This window comes from Hoplias malabaricus, chromosome Y, assembly GCF_029633855.1.
Source record: "Hoplias malabaricus isolate fHopMal1 chromosome Y, fHopMal1.hap1, whole genome shotgun sequence".
In the NCBI taxonomy this organism is placed as follows: Eukaryota; Metazoa; Chordata; class Actinopteri; order Characiformes; family Erythrinidae; genus Hoplias; species Hoplias malabaricus.
The window spans coordinates 4,973,176-4,993,616 of NC_089820.1; the positions used below are offsets into that span (position 1 = coordinate 4,973,176).

The following is a 20,441-nucleotide window of genomic DNA, read 5'->3' on the forward strand; positions in this document are numbered from 1 at the left end:
TCCATTTTTATGTCATTTATTTATTTATTTTAGGTTGTTATCATTACTTTTTTTACATTTTAAAAGGGTATGCATTTATTTATTTTTAGTAAGGGCTTCTCTCTAGTGCTGAAGTGTTCTCAGGGAAGGACAAACAGCTTATTGACTTGCCCTCACTTCTATACTGTAACTGGATTATTTTGTATGTAATCTCAGAAATGTCCTAAAAATGAAAACCTTCTACTTAGTCTTCACTTGTTTTCACTGGAAAATAAGTAAATGTTGCTTCAGTTGTGTATGCACAAAAAAGAAACATGCAAGCTAATTAGGAAGACATGAGTTGAATACTGTTGTTATGATTCATATCTCACCAGCCTGTAGGCTATGTCATAACCCAACATGGTACTTTCTCTTTTTTTTTTCTTTTACTCTTTATTTACTAATTTATTTACCCTTTGTTTTTTGACTTTCTTCTTCTTATTGAAATGAAAGTTGTAAAAATAAATTAAGAAAAGTGCAGGGTGCAAATTTTATCATTATAAAGACACTGGCCATTGTTGAAATGAGAGGCCTGCTGCGGACTGTGGCTTTGCTTCAGACACCAGACATACTAATGTAAAAAGAAGCTAGGAAGTGCGTGGTTGTCTGAGTGAGGCTAACAAAGCTAACCAGGCTATGACTTTCCAGCCTACTGCTCACAAATGTCCGATCCTTAAAGAACAACTTGGACGGAGTGAGACTCGGGCTCACAATTGATTTTCAAATTCTGTACACTTGTCTGAAGTTCGTTTTATCCCTTAGTTCAGTAAATCTGCCCATGTTTTCCTCACTGCGGAAATCATAGGGCCCTGTTTGTTTCTTGGTGCTCCTTTTTTTTTCTTGCTCATTCTCAGGCTCCTTCTTTCTAATTTTTTTTTCTGTTTCTCAGGTTCCCTCTCTCTTGCTCTAGCTCACTCTCTCACCCATCTTTTCTTACTGTTACCCTTTCTAAATTATTCTCCTATTTTTCTTTTTCTGTCTGAATTGTTTGGAGGCAAATGCAGTTGCTGGATTGAAAAAAATAAGTTTATCATAACACTTATTTGAAACCTTTTTGAATGTTTACAGCAGTGAAATATACAGCAATATACCTGAGTGTTAGCAGATGGGAGTATCAATCAAATTTCAGTATTTTTTTGTTGATGAGATGCCTGTTGCTAAGAAATTATTTCAGTTTTTCTGTACTGGCTGCTTGAAAGATTAACCAGATTCTTGGTTACCTGGGCAGGTTCTGACTGTTTATATATGTTCCAGCAAATGACAGGAAAATTACATTATGTGCCTCTCCCCAATCCTGAACATTTTAGTATATAGACATTTCCTCCTGGCTGCATCTGTCTTTCTCTTCCAGGCTGCATTCTATTTATTTATTTATTTTTTTCTTTTTGAACCCTTAAAGGAATGTATCTGATACACATTGGACATGTGGAAAGCTAAATCTGATTGGACTGCCTGTCAAAGCACAGCCTCTGCTGAGCCGCCTCAGTTTCTTCGACACTAACGCTAGCAAATACTGACGTCCCATGGCTTCTGCTGTAATTAGACCTTTTGGGTCAGACAAGGGCTAGTCTGGTTAGCCTAGTTCAAGTGCAACGAGAATTTACATCAGCAGCAAAATTTAGCTTAAACGTGGGTGCACAGGGAGTTATAAAATCTGTTTATATTGCAGAGGTGAGATTGGCTACTCAAATTACACAATAAAGTGTGCCAGAAATTGATGAAGACAATTACAGGATGTTTATAATACGCATGTGCCGATATAATAATGTTCCTAAGACACATGCAGGCTGTATACTAAACTACACAATAATTTGAGTGACACTGCAGTGTCCTTTGGATCACCTTTGGATTTGAGTGCTGTGCTTGGTACAACTTAAGGTTTTCTGAGGGCTGTTTTGTACCTAAAGGGTACTGCAATCTTCACTAATGCATGAAGACAAACATTGTCATGGTTCAATCGGACACAAGTAAAGTCACAAGGTTACTCTGGTAAAAATTATATTACACCACCTCCTCGTGTAAAACTATTCCCATCTGAATAGGACTTGAATAAGATGATGAAAAACATGCCTTCAATCAGGTATGACTGGTAGTGTGTCGGTGTGAATCAGGGTTGTGTTTAATGGCCAAAAAGATTAAATGGGGGTTCACAGGAGGTCAGTCAACTGGTCAGTTATTAACTACAGCAATTTGCTAGATTTGAGTTGTGAATTCTACTAACATCAGAGTTTGTCGTCTCAGACTGCCTGTAAATGCACACACTTCCTGTGCCCCAGGGGACTTGGGGAATATATATGTGTATGTGTGTGTGTGTTTGTGTGCGCACGCACACATTGGTGCATGATTGACAAGGTCCACTGGGTGCTCTGATTGGCACTAAGAGATAATAGTGTGTGTATGTGTGTGGCATCTGATGGTCACTAATTAGACCCAGTCTAATCAGCCAGTGGCTGTGGATCTTGTCGTGTTATTGATTATGCCACGAAGCAAGCTCACTAGGAGGCTCTTAAACTGCTAACAGGGAATCAATTAGACTGTCTGAAGAAAAAGTGTGTGTGTGTGTATTTGTGAGAGAGGGAGAAATTCTCCGTTTGTGCTGCTGTGACCCCCAGTGCCAAGGTCTTGTGTTTGCTGTTGTTAGTTTGCTGTTTCCTAATATTTCCATAGTTCTGTAATAAAATAGTTCTGACAAATGTGCTCATGTATTGATTTTAAAGCCATTTTACAGCTGGTTTTGCGTGGACAGTAAAGGTTTGGCTGCAGAATAAGGCAGTCTGAATTACAACAATTTTTAACATAAGATATATTGTGTATCATTAACTTGTGTCACCAAAAAGATATCACAAATGGCTGTAATGGATTCTCATTTTTGTATGTGTTATTTCAGCATTGGCTTGCTGATGAGACGCGTGTTTGTGATTCGGACCGTCAGCATGGTTTTCCAGTGCTCCTTGCTCACAGTATTGGAGCCCTCTCCTCTTATGAAAGGTGAGACACGTGCACACACACACACACACACTAGAAGTCTGATTTGTATTGTAGTCTGAAGAGTTTATTTACCATTAATATGCATTTGATTTGTTATTATTATTATTATTATTTTTTTTTAAAAGTACTTTTTCAGCTTCAGTACCACTGAACACTTATGCCTTTGATTATATATTGCTATTCATATGGTTTCATTGGGTACAGGTTAAGTTTGGGTTACAAATGTAGCAGGAGATCTCTAACGTGCGCACACACAAGAAAAGCCAAACTGTGTCAAGGTCATTGAAAGGACAGGGTCATGTCTCCCCTCAGTTCCCCTCAGATTCCTGCCAAGATTTGTAATGAGCTTCGTGACTACTAACCTCTGTGTGAACTCTTAACCTGTTTCTGGAAGTTGTAACCTTGCCTTGCACTCATTATTGAACTCTCTATTGTCCATATTCTCATATTTACTGTCCCATAGGTGCCTCACACCATCAGTAGCTTTTTTTTTTTTTTTTTCTCCTGACAGTTTTCTGATTGGTGTTGATATATCTCCAGTTTTTTATTTTATTTCTTCATATTTGCTTCAAAATAGTATTTCTTTTCATTCGGAAATACTAAAATATGAAAGTGTCTTTTGGGATAGGAATAGTTTCACATGGAAATTTGGGGTAATATGTTTTATTTTTACCACATCTGTTTATTATGTACTTGACTGATTTGATTTGTTCATGAATAGAAATGCAGTATATACAATGTCACATATTGAACATGTTTAGTTTATACAAGTAGGTCATGTTAGATAAGCTCAATACCTAATTCACGCGCACAGAGTATTTTGAATCTGGGTTAAAATTTGCAACCAATCAAATCAATGTTTTTGCATGAAATTAAAATTGTTCTGTCAAAATATGGTTTTAGTACAATACCAGTTATATGGTTCTTTTCCATTGCATGGAACCTACTCAACTTGGCTCATCTGGGGTTTTTTTTTTTTTATTATTATTTTTTTATATTATTATTTTTATTTATTTATTTTGCTTTTCCACTAGGCAAATCTGGTATGTGGTCCCTGAGAGCCAGTACCTTTTTTGAACCCTTCTTTCGCTGGGTTCAAAGCGACTAAACAGTGCCTAGCACTACAAACTGTGTTTTCAAAGTCCACAGTTATGTTAGTCTGTGTTTTACAATGTCATTGGCTACGTTTCGCGTGGGAACTGTAGTAGTAGAAAAGGGACCAAGGAAAAGGCGAGTTGGGCCCAGCCAATACCATACAGTGAAAATACAGCTTTAGTTAGTGAAAGTTAATGCATGGTTGTTCAAACCTTGGATCATGACCCTTGGATTGCTTGCAAAAACAGGTTGCAGAGAAATATGTATTTTAAAAATACATTAAGTAAATGTATTGTATTTTACACATTTGTAAGTGCTCACAACTGATATTTTACTATTGAATAAGTAGTGGTTAATTCTTTGTTAATAGCTAGTTAACTGCTTGCTAAAAGTTAATTAACCGACAAAAAGCTGACCCTATATATATATATATATATATATATATATATATATATATATATATATATATATACACATATATATATATATATATATATACATATGTATATATATATATATATATACATATATATATATATATATATATACACACACACACAAATTGTTGGTAGCACTGAATGGTTTTTATTTTAAAATACATTAAAAAAAATGGAAAGACTGAGACAGTGGCCTCCACAAAAATCTGAATGTAGAAGGAAGCTCAATAAAAGACTTCAGTGAGCTGGAAGCTGCTGAGCCTGCCTGAAAGCAAACATAAACCAAGAGCTAAGCTATATAAAGATGATTTTTTTTTTTTAAAGATTGTATTTGTTAAGTTCTAGTCTGGCTGACAAGCCGATGACTTTATAACTTTTTTTGTTTCCCTAGAAGAAGGCTCAAGAAATGTCATCTGAGGGGCTCAGCTGGGTGCTTTAACAATGACAACATTTGCATTTAGCAAATTTTTTTTTTGTTTAAAAAATCTTGGGGAAAAGTGCAATATGCTGTGGATTCATTTTGTTTGGGTTCTGATTTTTCTTTAACCCCTGCCCCTCAATACATTAGTGATCTCTCTGCCATTTGTAGATAAACTAATCGAGTCATGACCAAAAGAATAATTTAATTTAATTTAGTAACAAGGGTATTTTTTTTGCACATTCCCAGTTGATACATTATGATATATGCTTTTTTACATTTAAATTTCATAGAATTGAATGCTGCTACCTTTCAACCCCAGGTCTTTGCATTCTAAATCTCAGGGAGACAGCATTTCTGCAGAAGTCTTATGAAGGAGATCATGCTGAAGTTGTGTCAAACATTGTTTCTGCTTCCCAGCTTTGCTTGGTAATGGAGATTTCTGTCGCTTACGTCTGGAAGTGAACCGTGTTTTCGTTGAGTATTCTCGCTGTTCTCTTTGATAAATGAATAACCCCTCCGCTCTCAACTCCCGACACTCTCCTCCACCATGGCTTTTTTGAATGTTTATTTAATGAAAATAAAAAGAGAAAATGCAGAGGAAAGCTTGGGGTTTTAGCAGCCACACGTTTGGGTTTTTTTTTTTTTTTTTCCCCTGAAGTCGTGGCTTTTTAGTCTGGGTGGGTTTTTTTTTTTTTTTTTTTTTTTTTTTTTTTTTTTTTTTTTTTTAAATCAGTAAGTGTGTTTGATGAATTTTCTTTCTTTTTACTCTCTCTTCCCCCAAAACAGAACAAAGCTTCACTCTGCACCCCTTCTCCACCTCTCTCCACTATTATGGAAAAAAAAAATTCAGCTGAAAATATTTTTCAATATTGTATGAGCGTGTATGATTTGTGTGCCTGTGGTTCCAGGATAAGTAATGGAGAAGTCTTGTTAGGCAGAGTTGATCGGAGTGAAGTCCAGAGGCTTCCCAACATTGTCTCGTTCCTCTGGCTGGATGAATTAAAGAGGCCACCAGTGTCCTTCCACTCTGTAATAATTTGCGTTCTTACATTTGTGAGAAAAGCCTGAATCCTGGGCAATCACAAAAGAGTTACAATAACTGTCCAAAGTGATAAAACTGCTTTTAAGGGGTGCAAAATCATGCAACTCTGTTTGTTCTTGTTTGAGAGTAGAGTCAGCTTGCCCAAACCACTGAATGGCAAACATTCACAAACTGGTTTGACAGGACCCAACAGCACAAGTATGTGTTGGGTTTGGGTCATGTTCTGATTTCATGTTCAATTTCTCATAGCCCCAGCTCTCACTGGGGACATAGTCAGACATAAAATTCTTGGAATGCATTCAAGTTCAGACCGTAATTTAAGGGCCAATTGAAGTTCGAGTGTGACGTTTGCTTGCTTTGCTCTCTTCATAGGTAGGGGATTCAGGTCCAGAATGTGCAAATCCTTCCCAGAATTTGTTTTTAACTGCCATGACACGTCTGAGGCTAGATTGAGATAATAAGAGAAGCCAAGCAGTTTGAAGGAATATTAAAAAAAATTGTTAAATTTAAATTTGCATCTGTGTGTTCTGCTCATTTCTCTTATTGTGAACCAGTTATGTCTCCTTGGTCCAACTGTGTGGGCCATACTGCTTAGTAAACATGTTTTGACCTGGCGAAATGCTAATTGGTGCCCTATCAGGTCTGAGCCCGGCGTTGTTAATGAATCAGGTACCAAATATATTAGACCCAGTTAATATACAAGACCTGTTTAATTCACATGACATTCAACAGATAATATACATTCTGAAGAGTATATCTGTGTAACTGTAAAATCAGTTATGCAACTGTCCTGATTATGTTTAAATAGCAAGTTAAATGATGCATGAAATATGGCTAAACAGAATATGCACATGGTATTTGAGCTCAGTTTTTCAGAGGAAGTTGTGTCTGATGATGCATTGACATTCACTGTATGTGGTGTTATGATAGTCACATGAATATTGGTGTGTTCAATGTTTTTGAGGTATGATAGCTTAGCTTAGATAGCCTAGAGTTAGAATCTGTGTTTTGTGGTTTGAAAAAGAGATTGTGAGGCATCCCTCAGGTGTGATGGGGTTGAACGTATTGATATGTAGTGCTGTCCTACTGTGCAACGAGTTTGTGCGTATGTGAGCCTTCTCAGACATGGCATTAATATTTTGGCCAGTGAAGAACACCCACTGTATTCACATATGCTGGAGACCGTATTTATTTATGTTCAAATCGTAATTCTTCATAAGCTGAGATATAAGCAGTAAAATTAAGAATCTGATATTTGTTAATTTCTTGAAACAAAATAACATAGTAAATATTTCTGATGGTTTCACTGATCAATTTAACTATACTTTGATGTACAAACCGGATTCCAAAAAAGTTGGGACACTAAACAAATTGTGAATAAAAACTGAATGCAATGATGTGAAGATGGCAAATGTCAATATTTTATTCGTAATAGAACAAAGATGACAGATCAAAAGTTTAATCTGAGTAAATGTAACATTTTAAAGGAAAAATATGTTGATTCAAAATTTCATGGCGTCAACAAATCCCCAAAAGTTGGGACAAGGCCATTTTTTATCACTGTGTGGCATCCCCCCTTCTTCTTACAACACTCAACAGACGTCTGGGGACAGAGGAGACCAGTTTCTCAAGTTTAGAAATAGGAATGCTCTCCCATTCATGTCTAATACAGGCCTCTAACTGTTCAATCGTCTTGGGCCTTCTTTGTCGCACCTTCCTCTTTAGGATGCGCCAAATGTTCTCTACAGGTGAAAGATCTGGACTGCAGGCTGCCATTTCAGTACCCGGATCCTTCTCCTACGTAGCCATGATGTTGTGATTGCTGCAGAATGTGGTCTGGCATTATCTTGTTGAAAAATGCAGGGTCTTCCCTGAAAGAGATGGCGTCTAGATGGGAGCATATGTTGTTCTAGAACCTGAACATAGTTCTCTGCATTAATGGTGCCTTTCCAGACATGCAAGCTGCCCATGCCACAAGCACTCATGCAACCCCATACCATCAGTGATGCAAGCTTCTGAACGGAGCGTTGATAACAACTTGGGTTACCCTTGTCCTCTCTGGTCTGGATGACATGGCGTCCCAGTGTTCCATAAAGAACTTCAAATCGTGACTCATCTGACCACAGAACAGTCTTCCATTTTGCCACACTCCATTTTAAAAGACCCCTGGCTCAGTGCAAACGTCTGAGCTTGTGGAGCTTGCTTAGAAATGGCTTCCTCTTTGCACTGTAGAGTTTCAGCTGGCAACGGCGGATGGCACGGTGGATTGTGTTCACTGATAATGCTTTCTGGAAGTAGTCCTGAGCCCATTCTGTTATTTCCTTAACAGTGGCATTCCTGTTTGAGGTGCAGTGACGTTTAAGGGCCCGGAGATCACGAGCATCCATTTACATTTACATTTACATTTACATTTATGCATTTGGCAGACGCTTTTATCCAAAGCGACTTACAAAAGAGGAGCTAACATTCGATCCAGTATCCAGTAGAGTTTTACGGCCTTGACCCTTATGCACAGCAATTGTTCCAGATTCTCTGAATCTTTTGATGATGTTATGCACGGTTGATGATGATAACTTAAAAGTCTTTGCTATTTTACGCTGGGTAACACCATTCTGGTATCGCTGCACTATCTTTCTGCTCAACAATGGTGGAATTGGTGATCCTCTTACCATCTTGGCTTCAGAGAGACACTGACACTCTGAGAAGCTCTTTTTATACCCAATCATGTTGTCAATTGACCTAATTAGTGTTAATTGGTCTTCCAGCTGTTCGTTATATGCTCAATTTCCTTTTTCCAGCCACTTATTGCTACTTGTCCCAACTTTTTTGGGATTTGTTGACACTGTGGAATTTTGAATCAACATATTTTTCCTTTAAAATGTTACTTTTACTCAGATTAAACTTTTGATCTGTCATCTATGTTCTATTACGAATAAAATATTGACATTTGCCATCTCCACATCATTGCATTCAGTTTTTATTCACAATTTGTTTAGTGTCCCAACTTTTTGGAATCCGGTTTGTATGTTGTTGCGGTTTTACAAGAGGAATTTTTGACCAATCTTCCTTGACACATGATTTTAACTGCTCAACAATTAGTGGTCATTTTTTATGATACCCAGCTACATAATGAACTATACTTTCTCAGTAGAATAACAATTTGGACTGCAGGCAGGTCAGTTTAGCCTATTAAGCATAGCATCGGTGTCCAAACAAACATGTATCTCCATTTTTGTCGACTTATAATTTACTATCCAGCCGCTGTCTTTACATTGTGGATTTACATTAAATTTCATGATGAATGAACCAATAGAAATGCTCCAGAATTTCTTGGAATAAAATCTTCTTCTTCCGTTGAAAATTATGAACGTTTTTTTTTTCCTTCTATTCATTTGCTTCTTTGGACATCAGCAATGCACAGTGAGGCCTGGCACCTTGGTGGCATCATATGTCTCCCTAACATCCCAATATATGCCTCCTTGTCGTCAGTAGTACCTTCACACATAACTCATGTTTAATGAGGATAATGATGCAACTCCATACCATGACAGAAGCTGGCTTTTTAACCTATCGCGGATAACAGTCTGGATGGTCACAGAGATGGTTTTTGGCATAGAGAACTCAACGTTTAACCTGAAAGTAAGCTTAAAGAGGGACTCATTGGACCACAGTACATATTTCTACTTCCGCACGATCTTATATGAGCTTGAGCCCAGAGAACTCAGCTTATGGCTTTTGATGTACATCATTCTCTTAATAGTGTTTCAGATAGCATTTCTTGAGGCAGCAGTGGACTGGGTTAATGGACAACTATTTCCCAAAGTACTCCCGAGCCCATGTGGCTATATTTTTATTATAGTAGCTTGAAAAAAGTAGCTATAGTAGACGATTTCTCAGGCAGTGCCATCTGAGAGCTTGAAGGTCATCCAGCAGTGCTTTCTTACACTGATATTTAATGAAAGACCAAAATACCAACACATTTCTTTTATAGCCAACAATGATGCATTCACCTGTTACCAATTCACCTGATTTATGTGTGATGTAACTTGAATAGTCTGTAAACTCTTTGCATTTTTTTTTTTATTGTGGCATCAAATTCTTTTGGATATATTTATAAAATACAATTTTGTCAATGAAAAAAATGGAAATGTTTAATTCCTTTTCTTTTTTTTAGTTAATGTTCAATAAAGTTAAGAAAAAAAAAATTTTCCATTAAAAAAAAAGTCTCAACATTTCCTGAAATGGGGTTTTATTTTGTTTTGAGTTAGTGTCATGCGCTGCCTATTTCAGATTAAGCAGTGTTGAGTCTGATTCTGTCTCCATTTGGGCTGTGTGTGTGTGTCTGTCTGCATTTGTGTGTCTGTGTGTTTCCTCTCTTTTAGGGATGTCGGTGTTAAGTCTCAGCATGCAGCATTTCATAGCAGGCCTTATCACCACACTTACCTTTACCTCCATGATGAACTGCACACAGAGAGCTGAGGAGAGCATACAGGTACAACAACTGATCCTGGACCAGGCTTTAAAACCTCTCCAGAGTCACTAAAAATGCATATAACACCTTGTTACAGGATTTTAGAGCAGTTAATGACATACAGAAGAGATTGTTTATACCAGGACACACATGCAGAGTTTTTATCCCAGAACTCATTAAATAAGAAAGACACTAACTTGAGTCCTTAAGTCTTTAATCTTTTAGTCTACTTTATATTGATTGAAGTGCAACAGCTTTATAATGAAACTTGAATAAGTCAATATATCCCTCATCCGAATAACATATAGGGAATGAACAGAATAATGGTGGCAGATATAAATCCTAGATGTTTAGGTGACACCATGCTTTGGGATTCCACTTTTGGTGCCATGAGTTTTGGGAAGTGCATAAATGAGGCCTATCCTTAGTACTTTTTTTGGGGTGGAAGGTGTGATATATAAAGTCTGTTAATTTCCACCTTCTGGTTTAAATTAAGCATCAGTCAGGTTCTATTTTTAATCAGAGTTCCACTTTAAGGTCTCTGCACCCATGATTTTAGACAATTAAGCTCATGTCTCTTCATTCTGTAGTGTGTCATGTTTATATTTGGAATTCTAGCTATTAAATATGTCTATGACAGAAATTATTGAGATTTTTGGAAATTGTGGCCAATGTTTTTTTTTATGACTTTCCATTTCCTCTACACTCATCAAGGTACTATAAACCTCCATTTACCCTTATCCTAGCCCAAATTAAAAGTCTTCTACATTCATCAAATGTGCATTAGGCTCCCCAAAATCTTGACTTTCTGATTTTTACTGGTGTTTACTTGCTCTTAGACCATTCAACATCTCTTTCAATTCTGCTCATCAAAATATTATAGAGTACCCCATTATCTGGTCCTGGATTATTTTTCAAGCCTTCCACTTTTATAAGCTGCTGCAGGTCTTTCCCTGTTCCTAGATCTTGTTCTCTGATCTTAGACCAGTTTTCTAACCTTCCATACTTTTTAAGGTATCTTACTCCAACTCTTTCGCTGTTTCTAGATAATTTTTCCCTGATCCTAGGCCAGTTTTATTATCTTCCACTATTACAGATGTCTTATGCGCCACCTTGTTCCCTGATCCTTGATCAGTTTTAAAGCCCTCCATGCTCGCTCAGGGTGGATAAGATGAAAACCCTCTCTCTTCCCTCCTGCTTTACCTGCTCTCAGATTAGATCAGATCTCCCGGTGAGAGAAGCCAAAATAGCTGTTTGTCACCCTGTTCCATATTAAACGATGAGTCAGAAAAGTAACAAATACCCCGACCTGTCTGATCAGAATGATGTGTGAGTTTACAGCGGGCATTACCCCATGTTAGTTCGGCGTTGGGCTTGAAGTGCGAGCGATTTTGGGACTCAGTTTTGTTTGAATCCAGACGCGGGGCTGTCAGCCCTCGTCCCGCTCGCACTCACCTGCCTGTCACAAGCAGGAACAACTTCAGAGCAAGCGCGACGCCCATTCAAGTGTCACTCACCGGCTCCGCACTGTCAGCTCTGAGCCTCCTCTTGCCTTTTATATCAACACATCAAGAGGGATAAAGCTACCTTCATTTCACACATGCCTCATCAATTCTCATCAGTCATCTTAAAAAAAAAAAACTAATTTTAATGAATAATAATCATAATCAACTTTCTGTACAGAATCTTTATTCTCCTATTCCAGCCCATGTGGTTTTCTGCTTATCAGAAAAATAAAGAAGTTACACAAGCTTAAAAGAGTTCTATATATATATTATAAACCTTATTTTGTATTTTCTGAACTAATAGAAGATGCACCTCTCTGTATTTTTGTATGCTGTACATATTGACATAATTCCTGTATTTAAAAAAGGCATATTTGAGCTTTCAAGACCTTGTTAATAGGACTCAAATTCTATTTTTGAAGAGGGACTTTTTTTCAGCATCAATAGTAGGTGGTTTCAAATCTAATTTGGATCTGATCTCAATGCAACTCAGTGTTAACTCAGTATTTGTCATTTAGGAGTAGAACGACTTCCTGCCTTCACTGTAGTCCTGCCTGCATTGTTACTATGACATCTAACTGACTATACACAAAACGACTACAGTTTGACCTAATGATTTGGATTTTCTCGTTCGCACTGTGAATACTTTTTTCTAAAAATCTGATTTGACCAAAAAATAAATAAATAAATAACAAAATAAAACCGTGTGTACCTTCAGTATGAACAAAATGTCTATCCACCTTAAACAGACCACTATTGACCCTTTGGTTTACAGGTAAATGATTTTGTAGGAGACCAACAGTCTTAAGGCAACGTTGAGTAAGAATACACACAAATGCTGTTTTTCATATTCATACCTGACCAAATAACACAAAAAAACACAAATTTATTGAGTGAAAATGAAAATAGTTGGGAACTGTCAAGTTGAACTGACAATGGCCTAATGACATACTGTTCATACTGTACCCTGTGTGTGTGATGAGTATGCATATGTGTGTGTGTTTGTTCAGCCGTCCGTTCATTTGTGTTCTTAAGGTAGTATTGGGTGACGGTAAGCTGATACTGTGAGTGCTTGTGAAAAGCCCTGGAGAGAGAAACGGAACACCTTAAACAAGTCTGCAGGAATAAAAGTGCTTCACTTAACTCCAGTGGCAGGGCTGTGTGAGCGAGAGAAGCCATGGCTCTCTCGTCTTCAGCAGGGCCTTTAAATGCAAGAGTGCTGGTTAGTGTTTCAGCCATCAAGCCCGTACTCAGGCCTTCATATGAGAACGCGGTTCTAACTGAAAGCACTTCTCTTAATATGGGTGGCAGTTTTCCCTTTCTTAAATCTTTGGATGCTTGTTCTGGCTGCTACTTTGTGTACCAATGTATGTGCTAGACATGCTCCCACTTACTACAGATTAACACTGTTTTTTCTCAGTGGTGCAATGTGAAAATATAATGATAAAATGTATGTTAGTTACAGGTCCTGGAGGATTAGGTGGAGGTGTTATCCTAATGCATCAGCTGCCATCGAGTAACTATTAACGGCAGTGTTTTTACCCACCCACAAATTGTTTTACCCAAACAAAAAAGTCTTTCTAAACTTTCTAAAAACGCATTCTAGAAAAGCCATTGAACATTATTTATCCTTACAACACATGCTTTAGTTGCATGCTGTAACACAACATAATTGTTTGCCAGTACAATTAATTTAAAAGTACTTCCTATGTCATTGTAAAGTAGTGGCTGACTGGGAAAGTTATCGTGTATATATACTTTTTACATATAATCTAATACATGTCCTAAAGTTAGTCATTCTACATGTTACCTGTAACTCCCCCAGTCACACAATAATACCAAGCTGGGAGCCCATAGTCATTTGTTGCCAGCCACAGATCATTTTCACACAGCTGCGCAGCATCATTGGGCTTCTCAATACAGTTGGAGGAGCGCACTAACTCTCCTTAATTTATGCAAATGTAATACAAGGAGGGGACTCTTTTCGTCAATGCTTGACCCTAATTAAAAATAATAATTTGGTAATGGAATAATCCTGGGGTTTAATTCCTATTCTCTGTAAAATGACTACCAACTGGGTACTTGGGTAAAGCTTTCTGGGTCCCTAACTGTATAGTCACATATATGTACATTTGGAATAAGAACATTTTCCAGATGCTTAAATGTAATTGTTACTAATCGTGTTTCAACAACTCAGCAATCATTGAGAGAAAACGCTTAGCTGACACCAGTATTTTTTTTTTAAATTCCCAAATCCCTATACACGAGGAAAGAAAAAAAATGTAGCAAAATAAAAGTATGATTTCCAGTTCATATTGAAATTAATCAACTTGTCATATTTTGTTTTAGGCCACTCACTACAGCTACTTGGCCACTCTGGAGGTATTGGGGAAGCTGAGCTTCAGCACCTTGGCCGGAGGCATGGTGGACACAGTGGGCTTTCCTATAGCCTTCCTTCTCTTCCTCTTCCTCACCTCCAGCAGTGCTTTGCACGTGTGGAGAGCCACTGAGACAGGAGTTTTGAAGGAACAGCTGAAGGAGCAGCCTCGATGAGCAGCTTTAACTACAGTGCAGGGGGCAGGCAGAAATAGTGTGTGTGTGTGTGTGTGTGTGTGTGTGCACGCATGTATGAGAGGCTGTCTAGGGCAAAATGCACGGAAAAACACTTGCATACTACACCTCTATACTCATATATACATTAAACGAGAGAGAGGAGAAGAGCGAGCTGCAGTCAGTGGTGAGTGTGTGTAATTTTCAGCATGCCTGAAAGTGTAACAGGTAGTTTCTGAAGAACTGAGCATGCTCAGTAGCACAGAGGGAAATAATGTTTGATAAACACCCGAGCTTTGAGTTTTTTTGAGAAATGAACAAACATTTCCTCCTCTCAGTGTTTATTGGTCTGTGCAGGTGCTGAAACACTGATCAAATGTGAATTCGAGACTGAATCCATGAATACAGTAAACACACAGCAGTGCTACAGCGGAGCTCATGACTGTGAACTGCGACCAAGTGAGCACTGTGGCCGCAGACTGCTGTGAGTTTACTGGGTCTCCGGTAAAACCGAGAAGAACAAATATCTGTAAATTTCTTAAAAACTCAAAGCCCAGGAGTTAAAAATCTAAAGTTTCAACAAATATTATTTCCCTCAGTGCTTCTGAGCATGCATGAGTCAGCATATATTTTTCAGTGTAGTGTGCACATAAATATTTTTCAGTGTGTTGTGTTTTAGTGTATTTTGCCCTAGATGGCCTCGTGTGTGTGTGTGTGTGTGTGCGTGTGTGTGTGCGCGCACACTCCCACTAAAGGGCCAACATATCTGTTGTTTGATTCTATCAACTGATAATTTGCAATAGGGAACTAAAGAAAAAGAAGTACACACAGGTATTCTGGGTAGCTTCAGTTGGTTTATGGAGCCTGTTATTTGTGTACACACATAACAGTCCTATAGGTAAGTTGGCAAATTTGAGTATGAATGTTTTGATCAAATCTATGTATTTTGCCAGGTATTACATGTACAAATAATGTTTGGTTAATGAAACATACAAAGCAAACAAATACATGGAGTATTTACATTATTTAAGAAGTTATTCAAAAATACAATGAAAATAATAAATAAAAATAGACCAATAAAATTGGGGAAATAAAGAGGCACAAAAGATGAATGTATTTAGAGAAGTATGCAGAGACTGTACATACATTTGAAATCAAATCTGCTTAAAAAATACCAGTTATCAGAATTTTTAGCCATGTAAAATTGGTATTAATATCAACCACATTGGAGCCCTAGTGTGAGAGTAGGTATACTTAAAGAAAAACACAAAGCTTCAGTGAGCAGCTTTATCTTCAGACCAGTAGACAAGTTGAAGGGTCTGAGTTTTTCTTGCTAGGAAAAAGAACAATGCCATAAAACGGCTTTAAACACAGTAGGATGGCTGGGCAGTGAGATGATTGGATATTTGTGGCAGTTGTTCCCTGAATGATCTGTGTTGTACTTAAAAACCTCATTTCCAGAAAAGTTAGGGCACTTCCTAAATATGCAATAAATACTGAATATCTATAATTCACTTGAACCTTTATTTTAACAGACAAAGTGACGAAGAAAAGATTTTCAATGGTATATTTAATTCATGTATTTGATCATAAACCAATTTAGAAATTGATGCCTGCAGACACTTTTTTTTTTTTTTTTTTTAAATAGAAGTATTATCTTTATTTAGAAATTCCCGTTAGGGCATTTGATTCTCTGCATTTAACTGATCCATGGTAGTGAATGCACAAACACACACTACTGATTAATCCTTGTAGTCACGCACTAAGGGAAGTAAGCACACACCAACACCCAGAGTGGCAGGCAGCTTTCCCAGAGCCTGGTGGGGAGGTGTAGGGGTAGGTACCATGCTCAAGGGTACTTCAGCCATGGATGAATTTTATGAATTCATCACTGTTGTTTTGCCCTTGTCCCAACTTTTTTGCCAGACCGCTTGCCGAGCCAGCCTAGAAGAGGCATTTTCGCTTACTGACTGACTGACTCCTAATGTTGAAGCGCACATGTGCGAGTAGGTGTTTTGTTCAGCCATATTTCACAAGGTGGCGCTACTACACTCTGTTGTTAGTTCAGCCATATTTCATGTAGCGCTTTTCCACCAATGAAGAAATATTCCAGTTTTTCAACTAAATTTGGAACCATTTGGTGCATTTCCACCAACGTAAACTGGTTTGCGAACCAGAAAAAATGTGCTTGTTACATTGAATAAATAAGTTATTGTAATTCTTAAAATCAACAACACGTTCTTGGTCTTCTTTCTTCTTTGGTGGTAGATAATCTAGTATTTATTTAAAATATAAAATGAACAAGAAAATACCCTGATGCCTGTGTTATATATTATTAACAAAACCTTGTGCTCAGTTTTTCATTTATACATTTATTACCATTTATTACTTACCCTCCATATTTTCTGTACAACACAATCACATAATAAAAAAACACATGTAAACAAAGACATCTATAGGAGGTACCAAAGCTTCTCCAGACCTTCCAATGACAAGAGTATGTCCTGTTTTTGAAATGCCAGAAACACCTCCGTGACAATGGCTATATGATTAATAGCAGTCCGGCTAAACTGGGCTTGCCTAGTTGTCTTTTTCTTGTATGAAATGTGTTTGAAAGGCGTCTAATTCAAAAATTTTTATTAATAAATTTGGTCAGTGAAAACTTTGGAAATATTTTCTTTGTTATTCATTAAATTAATGTTCAAGAGAATGAGCATATTACAGATTTATTTTTATATAGCATTTTACAAAATGTTCCAGCATTCCTGGAAATGAGGTTTATAAGCACAAATTTGCACAGTGTCATAAATGCCAAGTGCTGCTTTTTTTTATAGCAACCAGTTCCATGAGGTGCTTCATGTCTAACAAATATAAAGTTTCTACATTGGTAGATGGATAACTTGAGGGAGTATTTAAAACTAGGTATAGGAATGTAAATCTCCTTTTTGAGAATGAAGTTTAACATAACAAAAAACAGTTGTAGCTGAAAAATAACTTGCAACTAAATAAAATTTAGCAGTTAGACTTAACCAGCCAGCAAAGATCTAGACTAGAGCTAGAAGATAAAGCATTTGCTGTGCAGCAGTGAATTGCTGACCCGCTACCTCCTGGACCAGGGATGGGCCATTCCAGTATGAAAAACAACAAGGACTTGATTGGCTCATGACTAAGGCTGCAATCATGAATTTTTAATTTTATTGAGAATTATTAATAAGTTTCAGTAGTAAGCCTAAGGTATGTTTTTATTATTTTTGACTTCAGGCAGTAAAATACCAATTTTAATAACCATAAAATAAAGGAAAATATTCTGTTGAAAATATGAGTGTTACGTTAAATGTATATGTAATTGGTAAAACTCATGTTTTATAATAATGTGACCTTTTCACCGCCCTCCTTATATATACTTTTACAGTGGTTGTGTATCAATGTTTGTGCTCAATATCTCAAGTTAATCAAATATTTATTGCTGCCCTACTTATGACCCGATTCTTGTTTGTTAGAATTTGGGAAATCACTAATCCTAATAGTGCCATTGGATTCAAGACTGGTTTTGTCTGTCCTCGTCCAAGTGCAGCAGCACCGCTACTCAATAACAGCAACAGCACTCAGAGTAACAAGATACTACAGCATGAGAAATGTCTAAACTTGTTTTTCTCTACTCAACTAAACCTGGTGGATGTTTCTCTAAATGCTCTTCAAACTGAGCCACGGCATCAAGAGTATGCCTTTGAGTTTGCCAGCTTATTAATGCACTTAAAACTTAATTATTATTACTTATGTATTAGAATGTAGTAAGGTAAAAAAAATGTAATAGAAGTATGTTACAAAATGATGATATCCCATAAATGTAGGTGATTATAATATTCTCAATAAGGCACAATTTTATTAAAATATATCATATGTATGACAATAAGTGGGTTAATTTAGAAAATTTAAATATATCTTATATTTTTTAAATCATGTACAGAATTTTTTGCAGATGCAATTGTCTCATTATATCATAACATTATATCTCTATTCCCTAATCATTCTCTAATGAATATGTTTTACAAACTCAGTTCCAAAAATAGTAAGGCTGTAGAAAAAATGTCAACCAAACCTATACAAAAAAAAAATAAAAATAAAAACAAAAATAACTCTCTTATGGTTTTGTCAGATTCACAGCTTTTTCTTCATGAGTCAGCAATGGAAATCTCTTTTTCTACATACACTGATCACCCAAAAACATTAAAGTGAACGTGTTTCTTCAAAAATTGTCCATTGTATCCGCTCCATTGACAATATAATTGGACCAAATGGATATTAGTCCATCTGATGCTCTGCCTGCATTGTTACCTCCCTCTCACTCTGTTATTTTTGGGTGAAATGACATGGTGGTGATGTGTTAATGTGTGTTGAGCTGCTATGAGTGGATCTGGAACATCAGCACTGCTGGATGGAATTTGTAAACACTACAGTGTCACCACTGGACAGAGAATCGTCCAACAATCAAAAATATCCAGCCAGCAGAGTCCTGTGCTCACTGATGGACTAGTGGACGACCAACACAAATTGTGCAGCAACAGATGAGTTTCTGCCTCTGACTTTGTGTCTAAGGCAGTAAACAGTGTGTAGACACTGTTTAAAAGCTCTAGTACCACTGCTCTTTCCTGCACTGATCCACTCATACCAACACAACACTCACTAACATATCACCACCACGCCAGTGTCACTGCAGTGCTGAGAATGATCCACAACCCAAATAGTACTTGCTATGTGGTGGTCTGTGGGTGTCCTGACCATTGAAGAACAGGGTGAAAAGGGGCTAACAAATTATACAGAACAGCAGATGGACTTCAGTCTGTAATTTTAGAACTGTGAAGCGCACCTGTAGTGTCAGTAGAGTTGAAAAAATGAATGTTGCCAGGAATTTTTGCTACTGTGTTACACCTTTACATTAAAAAATATGTTTAGATATCATTTGGGAACTGAGAACGCCAACTACTTTAGCTGTGAAAGGGGAATTTCCAAATTATGCTTGATGTAACATGTCAGCTGCTGAAAATATAGAGGTCTCTGTTGTTGTTTATTGTACGTTATAATGGGCTACATATTTTTAGTTGAAAACAGATTTGCTAAAATCGAAAACCATTTTAGCACATGTATATTTTGCTGGCACTCCAGGCTGTAGAATGTGGATTTGGATTGTCATTGGCTTCTTGAAAAATACATCATCTATGTACAAGTTATATTTTAGGTTGCCTTCAAAGATTTGCATAATTTCATCGGCACTGGCACAGACATACCCTTATTCCATGACAGATATTGACCTATAAACGTCACGCGGGTAACAATCAATATGGTCCCTATTTTTTCTTTGCTTATTTATTTTTGACAAATAAGACATGACCTGCGGTATTTACAAAAACACTGAATCATGACAAAAGTAAATATCTTGTCTCTTAACTGATGTTGTTTTAATGCAGGGCAGTGTGGGTTTACAGAAAAATTGCTTTCTGTTTATATTTGCATTTTTGGAAATGGGTTTGTATAAATATAGTAAGAAATTAACCATAAATGTCAAATTTTATTAACACTTTCTTGTAGTATTTCCATTATGGTACTGGCACAGATCGCAACTGCTCTATATGTAAATCTCAAGTGTTTGGATATACAATATTTTTGTTTGGAGCACATCACTTTGTGTTGTCTATGCAATAATGCAATTATATGTTTAATTTTATCCTTAAAATAAGCTGTGTTTTCATTTGACAAAGACTTTAGATTTAGCATTTGAGTAGTTCTAGGCAAAAAATCCAGAAGCCATGGTAGGTACAACAATGAGAGTCTTGTCCAGGGACCAACATTCATTGGTGACCCTTGCATTTGTCGGTTTACTGTGATATTGAATTATAAAGTAGTAAAATGAGGCTGC

General features: G+C 37.0%; 1 protein-coding gene across 1 annotated transcript in view; it reads left to right on the forward strand.

Moving 5' to 3' along the window:
- LOC136679487 (major facilitator superfamily domain-containing protein 3-like) overlaps nucleotides 1–18,484 on the forward strand; it is a 46,633-nt gene extending 28,149 nt beyond the window's left edge. The window contains exons 3-5 of the mRNA XM_066658024.1: nucleotides 2,906–3,006; nucleotides 10,384–10,493; nucleotides 14,327–18,484. Coding sequence (XP_066514121.1) covers nucleotides 2,906–3,006; nucleotides 10,384–10,493; nucleotides 14,327–14,530 — 415 coding nt within the window. The 3' untranslated portion in view covers nucleotides 14,531–18,484. The remainder of the gene's footprint in view (nucleotides 1–2,905; nucleotides 3,007–10,383; nucleotides 10,494–14,326) is intronic.
- The last annotated feature ends 1,957 nt before the right edge of the window (nucleotides 18,485–20,441 follow it).